Source organism: Gastrolobium bilobum, unplaced genomic scaffold, assembly GCF_033153095.1.
Source record: "Gastrolobium bilobum isolate Gb01-03AN ecotype WA unplaced genomic scaffold, APGP_CSIRO_Gbil_v1 utg6815, whole genome shotgun sequence".
Lineage (NCBI taxonomy): Eukaryota > Viridiplantae > Streptophyta > Magnoliopsida > Fabales > Fabaceae > Gastrolobium > Gastrolobium bilobum.
This window is the reverse complement of record NW_026899262.1, coordinates 27,999-36,938: the sequence shown is the minus strand read 5'-3', so window position 1 is coordinate 36,938 and position 8,940 is coordinate 27,999. Positions and strand designations below refer to the sequence as shown.

General features: G+C 34.8%; 1 protein-coding gene and 1 non-coding gene across 2 annotated transcripts; one reads left to right on the top strand and one right to left on the bottom strand.

The window, feature by feature from the left end:
• The first annotated feature begins 653 nt into the window (after positions 1 to 653).
• Positions 654 to 2,646, top strand: LOC133288945 (4-hydroxyphenylpyruvate dioxygenase). Its single transcript, XM_061486784.1, has 2 exons — positions 654 to 1,856; positions 2,209 to 2,646. Exons 1-2 carry the CDS (start codon positions 712 to 714, stop codon positions 2,378 to 2,380), a joined length of 1,317 nt encoding a protein of 438 aa, XP_061342768.1. The 5' UTR covers positions 654 to 711; the 3' UTR covers positions 2,381 to 2,646.
• Positions 2,647 to 4,095: 1,449 nt separating this feature from the next.
• On the bottom strand, positions 4,096 to 4,167 carry TRNAE-UUC (transfer RNA glutamic acid (anticodon UUC)). Its single transcript has one exon. It is a non-coding gene; the product is annotated as a tRNA-Glu (tRNA).
• Positions 4,168 to 8,940: the final 4,773 nt, after the last annotated feature.

Genomic DNA, 8,940 nt, shown 5'->3' with positions numbered 1-8,940 from the left:
GTGATGCGTGCACGCGCGACTCGTATATGTCAAAATTTTGAGAATTTTTTTTTATTTTGTAATTTGGTATTAATGCAATAAAAATTTATGAAATTTTTATTATTCTGATAAAAAAAGGAATACTTTTAATTACTCAAGAGATAAGTATTATATACATATGTATTGTTTTTAATATAATAAATGTTATCGTTATCTCAAATGATAAAAAATAATTGCTAAAACGTAAGTTGAAAAATATTAATTATATCAGAACTATAATATTAAAAGCATTTATAGTTAAGTATTAATGATTTTTAAATGAGAAGCATAGCATAAGTACAAAAGCTAACGTGGATCTAGTTTCGGTCAGAGATTTACCGTTAACGTTGGACGCATGTACAGGTTCACTTAACTGGACCCCATCTTGGGTAAACAAACGTCTACGACTCTATGTATGATGATCCATCTCATTTCTTCCGTCAGTCAGTCATTGTCTTCTTCACTTCGTCGTCCTCATCCTCATCCACATCCATCCATCCATCCATGCCTTACGTAATGTATGTGTGCAATTGCAATCCACAACTTCACCCCGCCACTCCTTCACTCTCCTCCAATCATATTCCGCCACGCGTCATCCCAATGCAAATAACATCACTGCTACATAACAATATCATTAGCAACACCACAGCCAACAGCACCAAACTTAGCTCTCAGTCACCGCAACCGAATACCATGGGTAAGGAAACCGAAAACGCAGGAACCGGGTTCAAGCTGGTTGGTTTCAATAATTTCGTCCGAACCAACCCCAAATCAGACCGGTTCAAGGTCACCCGGTTCCACCACATCGAGTTCTGGTGCACCGACGCCACCAACGCCGCGCGTCGCTTCTCCTGGGGCCTTGGCATGCCTATTGTTGCTAAATCCGACCTCTCCACCGGCAACCTCACCCACGCCTCCTACCTCCTCCGCTCCGGCGACCTCTCCTTCCTCTTCTCTGCCCCTTACTCTCCCTCCATCTCCTCCTCCTCCGCCACATCAACCGCCGCAATCCCCACCTTCGACGCCTCCGCCTGCCTCGCCTTCGCCGCCGCCCACGGCCTCGCCGTTCGCGCCATCGCCGTCGAGGTAGACAACGCCGACGACGCCTTCGCCACCAGCGTCGCTCACGGCGCCCATCCCTCGTCTCCCCCGGTGGTTCTCGATAACCGCGTCGGACTCGCAGAGGTACGTCTCTACGGCGACGTCGTTTTGCGCTACGTCAGCTACAACGACTCATCTCACGTATCCGACCCGAACCCGAACCCGGGATCGTGGTTCCTACCCGGATTCGAACCCGTGGAGGAGCTCTCGTCGTACCCGTCGCTGGACTACGGGATCCGGCGGCTGGACCACGCCGTCGGGAACGTGCCGGAGCTTGCACCGACGGTGAATTACGTGAAAGGGTTCACGGGGTTTCACGAGTTCGCTGAGTTCACTGCGGAGGACGTGGGGACGAGTGAGAGCGGGTTGAACTCGGTGGTGCTGGCGAATAACGAGGAGATGGTGTTGCTGCCGTTGAACGAGCCTGTTTATGGAACAAAGAGGAAGAGCCAGATTGAGACGTATCTTGAGCACAACGTGGGTGCTGGTGTTCAACACCTTGCTCTTGTGTCCCGTGACATTTTCATGACTCTCAGAGAGATGAGGAAGCGAAGTGCTGTTGGTGGCTTTGAGTTCATGCCTTCTCCTCCACCCACCTATTACTGTAACCTCAAGAATCGTGTTGGTGATGTGTTGACCGATGACCAGATCAAACAGTGTGAGGAGCTTGGAATTTTGGTTGATAAAGATGACCAGGGTACCCTCCTTCAGATTTTCACTAAGCCTGTTGGAGACAGGTGATTCTTTCATTACTTAATTATTAATGTTCATATTATTACTAATATTTTCGAATGTTATTAACTATTAATATAGCAAGGAATCTCAATTGACGAGAGTATTTTGGTAATTAATTTATACATATAGGGATTGATTGAATGAATGACAATTCACAGTTGATTTGGTGAGTTGTGAAAATGCTCCTTGACTTGAATGCTTACTCCTCATTGGTTGTTTTTATCATCCTGTTTTGCATTGAATAGTTAAATATGATTTGTTTATTAATTATAAATTTACACTGTGTTGGAGGATGATGAATAGTTAAATATGATTTTGCATTGATTGGTTGCTTTTGGGTTTTTAAATGGGCAGGCCGACCATATTTATAGAGATAATACAGAGAATTGGATGCATGATGAAGGATGATGAAGGGAAAGTATATCAAAAGGGAGGATGTGGGGGTTTTGGGAAAGGCAACTTCTCGGAGCTTTTCAAATCCATTGAAGAATATGAGAAGACTTTGGAAACTAGAAGAGTTGCATGATGCAAGATGTCAGCATCTTGTTCATTGTGGTGCTTTCTCATGCCCAAGAGGTCATCTATTTATACTGCAATGTTAAAATACATTCATAGAATTTCATACCTGGAGTAGCTGGAGCCCTTCCATCAAGGTTGGCTGAGCCTACCTTCATTCAAAGGATTAATATGGAATTGATGTGGCATGGGGATGTTTATTTTCTGTATAATAGATACTATAATGGGAAGGAGAACTCTCCCTTATTTGAAATAAAAGAAAATCTCTTATTTCTATATTCTGGTTCCCCTATCAAAATCAAAGAAACGTTGCTAGATATTTTTCTTTTAAATGCTTTTTGGTATGATTATCTGGTATCTAAAATTAACTTCAGAACCTGACTAAATCGGACTCAAGACATGTGAACCGCTTGAGGCGCTATGTTATCTCAGCATCAATTTTTTCAAACTTACAGGCGTTAGTTCTTGTAAATACTTTAAGTCTACCTGGCTTGTGTTCTATATGATGGATGGAAGGCATCCCAAAATCTAAATTTATGAATGGACTGTGGGTTGCATAAGTAACTCATCTCAAATCTCCCCGTTGCACCATCAAAACCTGCCGATAAAGTCATAAAGACTCTATAATAACAGGTTGGTTGCATGCTTAATCATTCTACATAACAAAATAACCAAGTTAAAAAAAAGTTGTAATAAGAATAAAGAAAAGTAGGATACGCAGCAAACTGAAATTTGATGCGTTTAATGCCATCAAACAACAATGGCTTTCTAGGTTTAGTGATTCTGTATGGTATTCTGATGAAATGGTGTTCTTACATGGCTCAAATCTTTTTTTGTGTTGAATTCCGTTTTTAACCCAAAAGAAGATGAATAGTAACTAAAGCAACAAAGCAGATATAAAAATACTAGAATGATCCAATATAAACTTAAGAAAACGAGAAGGTTGTGTAATGATTTGCAGTATGATATTATATAATTTGCGTCAATAAATTGCAGAATAGGGAGCTCTATGTTCAGCTTTGCCACTAACCTACTCAATTTTCCATGGAATTCCAAAGCCAAGTCATTATTATATTCCTCCACACAACCAAGGAAGTCTAGTACATTTATGGTCCTCTCCAACGTTATTGTAGGCACCCGTCAGAGAAAATTTCCTTGCTTCAAGACCATAAAATTCCTTAGGGGCGTTTGGTACACGTCATTCTCCAGGATTCTCGGGAAACTGAATTTTTCTAAATTTTTAATTTTCGGATATTATTGTAAACTGAATGTAAAAATCATATTTTTAAAAATCGAGATTCCCAGACAAAATTTTTTTTTCTCCTGTACCAAACGTCCATTAAGAAAATTTTCAGCGAGTGCTATGAGAAACACTTGGAGAAAGTCACGACCATAAATTGCTCTTGGGAAATGGTTGGAATGAAGTTGTTGTTACCTGAATCCACTGAGGAGTCTCCAAATACTAATACTAACTTTGGCCACGCTTGATTTCAATTTCAACTAAGAAAAGCCACAATGTATAAATTATTGACATTCTACTTGGTCTTAAAAAGTTGGGGTGCTTGGGCTTGCCCCATATATGTACTAACAAAAAAAAAATTGGGGTGCTACCAAAGAGGACAGTGGGCTTGTGGTATTGACGGGAGAAGTAATAATGTATTCTCAGTCATGTTACTACAAGAAAAATAACAAAGTGGAGAAAAAAGTAAATACAAATAAAAAAAATTCCATTGCCGGGAATCGAACCCGGGTCTCCTGGGTGAAAGCCAGATATCCTAACCGCTGGACGACAATGGATGGCTATGTACCTGGGGACATAATAAAATATATAATCTTATTTTAATTATGATCGTGAAGTTATTTTTCTGCCTTGCTATTTTCATCATTCTGCGTGAAATATTCTATGGTAATATTTATTTTAAAAAAATCTGGTACAAATTTGCAGTACAAGTTTATTCTTATTTTTAAATTTTTATATTAAATTAAACTCACAAATTCACATTTGTGTAGAAACAACAAATGTGTCGACACCGTTGACTAATTCAGCAACAATGCTTAACCCAAATAAAAGAGTTGCATCCTGAAAATCTCAAATGGTAAGTGACTTTATAATTTTATTTTCAAACCTCATAATACTTTATAATTCTCATAGTTTATTAGCAGTTACATCTATAAAGATACTTTTCATTTATTATTTACTTATGAATTGTATTGTCTTATTGTATATCTCAAAGTTGTATGCATTTTTAACAAAATGCAAAGTAATTTGTTTTTATTTTCCAAAAATATTTGTAGGCTTATAACAAACCCACAAGAAGTTTGTTCAAGTCAAGTAACCAAACGAGGGAGAGAAGAGAACCAACATCATTTAATCGAACTTTTGCTATCGAAGGTTAATTTCATCCTAAACTACAGAGTTTTAACGATATTAGTTGAATATAAATAAAAAAATAAATATATATCATACAAGTTATTTACCCGGTGTTTTTTTTATGTCAATCTTCGTAGTGAAAAATTATCATTTTAAATTATTTTTTAGCAGGAAATCAACTTACAAGTTAAAATGAATCTTCTTGCATAAGACTTTTTATACAAGGAGGACATTCGCAACCATTGATTCATACGCATGCTATACAAGGTTTATTTGACATTCAGGGCCAATCTTTTTCTGATGTTGGACTATTCTTACCGAAGTCTGTTTTTACTCGTGGAAAACTATATATTACTGTTTTTAGAGTAAAATCTAGGAATAATTTAAATATTTTAATTTTAGATAAAAATGAAAATTCATATAAAAAAATAACAATCTTATTTATCAAGAAGTATCAAAAGATTTGAACTTTAATACATGAATCTTTAATCTTCTATTTAAATTTAATAACATTAATTACATTCATATTTATTTCAAAATTTAATTTTATGTATTTTACAATCATACTAACATGTAATAAAAATCATTCCATCAAAACTCTCTTGCATTGCACGGGTTAAAGTACTAATTATAAAATATATTCTAGATATATATATATATATATATATATATGTGTGTGTGTGACATCAAAAGTCGTAGGAGTGTTACGAGATCATCTTCTGTACATGTACATCTGTTATTCAACAAATGACATTTGGATAAGAAAAATATTTTTCTCTTTTTTCCATACAAACATGACAGTTATTCTTCATTTTTTATTGGATAGATGCACTATGTAAAAGTTTATTTTACATTGCTTACCAAAAAAAAAAAGTTTATTTTACATTAAAATAAGAATTATAATTATTAAAATATTTTTACAATTGTCTTATTCTTCTTTTATCCCTGAACGTTAATGTTTCCGAATTGATATCAATAAAATCAGATTGCAACTTAAGAAGTGGTTTAATGTTCTAGTAGTATAAAAAAAATCCACAATTTTTTTTGTCATTAATTCGTCTCTAAGTTATAGTTTTTAAGTATTAACCATGTCAATGTTTGCACCGAAAAATCATAGGGTAAATTTTCTTTTCCCGATATATTATCAAATTATAATATCATTCCCTCTATATTGAAAAAAAATACATATCTTTTTCTTGAGAAGTTAAAATGTGTTTCATTTAAGCCTAAATAAATCTCTTAACGATAGTTTTTCTCTTTCAGTATCATTGGCGATTAGTTTTAAGTTTTTAATATCAACTTTAGAAATTTAAAAACCAAAAATGAATATTTTGGTAAAATTCCAAAGCCGATAATAAAAGGTGTTCACAACTCTTTTTATTTTTTGTATCCTAGGGTGTTCACAACTTTATTTCATCTTTTAAAGTTTTTAAAATGTATACTATTTATGAATATTCAAAATAAAATGTCAATGACACGTGGAGTCATTAAGAGAGGAAAAATGTTCCGACAAAACTCGTTCATAATAATTTACTGTTGCTAAGAGGTTTGCTTATATTCAAATGAACTAAAATGTAATCTATTTTCATTTCTTTGAGGGAAGAAAGTATAATTTAACTTAAACCATATATTTAACAGGAAATGTTATATTTACAAACTTTTTGTTTATAAACTCTTACAAATTACACTATGTCTAACCCGTAATACATTCTTGAATAGAGTATTTCCTGTCAGACATAATGTAATTTGTAAATTTGTAAAAAAAAGTTTGTAAACAGATCATTTTCTATATTTCATATATAATTCAATAAATTTATACATAAAAGTAATTTTTATCTGTCTGGTTTTTATTTAAGGAAACATTTCTCCTAAATCAAATACCAGCAGAGGGTACCAGAAACAAGAAAGAAAAACATATGTACACAAGTCACGAGTGGCAGTGTTCGAAAATGACAACCATAAATACATTGCACCAAACTAAGATGCCCAAAGAAATACACGTAACACTTATCTTCTAGTAAATGGAGCAATCAAAGTCCCACCATTACCTATAGCAAGACCACAACCACACTATCTACCTTCTAGATATATGCCAAACATTAGAGGATTCCTTTGCCTTATAGCAATCAAAATCAACAGTCACGAACCTTCAAAAATAGTTAACAGTTTCTTTCTTGTCACTACCTGTGACTGATTAATGCCGTATTCTAATAGATAAGCACATTTATTTACACACATATATTTAGAATCTTCTCATCTTTTCTCATTTCCTTTTGGTGTTTCACGTTCCCTGCCCAAATTGTGTCAGCACTTGTTTCCGCAATATTAGGTAAATGTACTTTTCATGACATGGCACTTCACCACATATCTAAGTATATATATGCGTAACATATAATGTTATAAAACATGCAAAGATAAGATAACCTTTTTTATTTTGTGAACCAGTACTGTCCCAACTTCTCCCATTTTCCTTTGTTTCTTTTTCTCCCTCTTCCATATCTTGTTATTTTATGGCCTCATATGAGAACAATGATATGAGCTTAGGAGAAATGGATTTGGAGGTCTTTGAAATTGATGGAGCTCTCCTAAGAGAATTGTTAGAAGAACAAGAGGTGAAGGATGACAATGATCAAGGTAACATAGAAGGCGTAGTAGAGTCTCTAGAAGAAACCAATATTGATCCTAATATGATGGATAGGGAGCAAGAGCAGCGGAAGGAGAATTGTTTGGAGCAGTATCAGTGCCATTCTACTCATGAATTTGAGTGGATGAGTATGATGGAGCCAACTAATCCACTAAACGAAGTGATAATGAATTGGTTTTCGGATGACATTGTTGAGATGGTAGATTTTGGTTATGCTAATGGAGAATGTTACCCTCAAATTTACGATGGGCTTGTCTCCAATGAGGCAAGTTATGGTTGCTTGTGGGAAGATTGTAATATTTAGATGAATATTAAAGTTTAGCTACTATATATCTAAGTCTAGAATGAAGGGGGAGGGAAGAAAATAGGGGATGGGAAGTAGCTGAAGTGTGAAAGAATATGGTTTGCAATTCCTAAATTAAAGAGCATAATTATAGGTTAGCAGGACTACCTGTGTATCTGTCTTCTGAACGCTACTAGGGTCAAGTTATTATTAGAAGACAGAAGTGAAGGAAAATGATTTAAAATAATTAGTTTAAAGAGTCAGTTTCCAAATTATTTGCTGCATGTCTAGATTAACTATTCATTTATACTTTCATTTTTATTTTTTTTCTTCGTCTCTTTCGTTATATAATTTACATGCTAATTAAGAAGCGAGAATATTGCTTGGAAAGTACTAGTAAAATAGAGGGACAAAAATTAATGTGATATCCAGATTCATTGATAGAAAAGAGTCAAAGACAACGTAAGAAGTCACTTTTGATTCGGTCGTTTATGTAGAATAGCCTAAGACAAATCATAGCAAACCAATTATAGTGTAGCAGCAGGAAGTAAAATATAGCAGACATGTAGCTAGATTACCGGTGAACTGCGTAAATCCCCCACCAAGAATGTCATTCATTTGGGACAATATATCTATTACCATCCCCTGTGGTTATGTGTAATTGATATGTGATAGAGCTTGCCCACGATTATTCAACATCATTCATAGTTGGATTAATGCCTTTTTTTCTTTAGTTTGATCCCAGTTCAATGCCAATTTTTTTTTTTTTTTTTTTTTTTGGGTAGACAGTTCAATGCCACTTTTTAGTTTGACCAAATCAATCACGATTGAATCATTGAATTGTGAATTAAGTCTTTCGTTGATTTAATAAACAGTACGACTTTTAGAGTCTTCCTCGAAAACCTATTCCATCACACAGTGCATGTAAGCGTTTATTTGTGATCCAAACAACCCCTCAATGTTGTTATATAGGGTTCCATTTTAAATCAAATAAACATACCAAGCAGTTATTTTCTGGTTGTGTATAAATAGGGAGATGCTGTAGTATCCCAATTACAAGTACTTAAAAGATGAATTATCAAATATTTATTAGTTGTTAGACACAACAAATGCTTATAAATGAATCAAATGATTGACAACTTACCCTATGTACTACTGCTTGCGAAATAAAAAAAGAATATCAAATTAATTCCTGTATTTAAAGTTAATCATTCCTGTATTTAAACTTACCCGCCAAATTATGTTTTTCAGGATTTGAAACCTTTGAGTGCG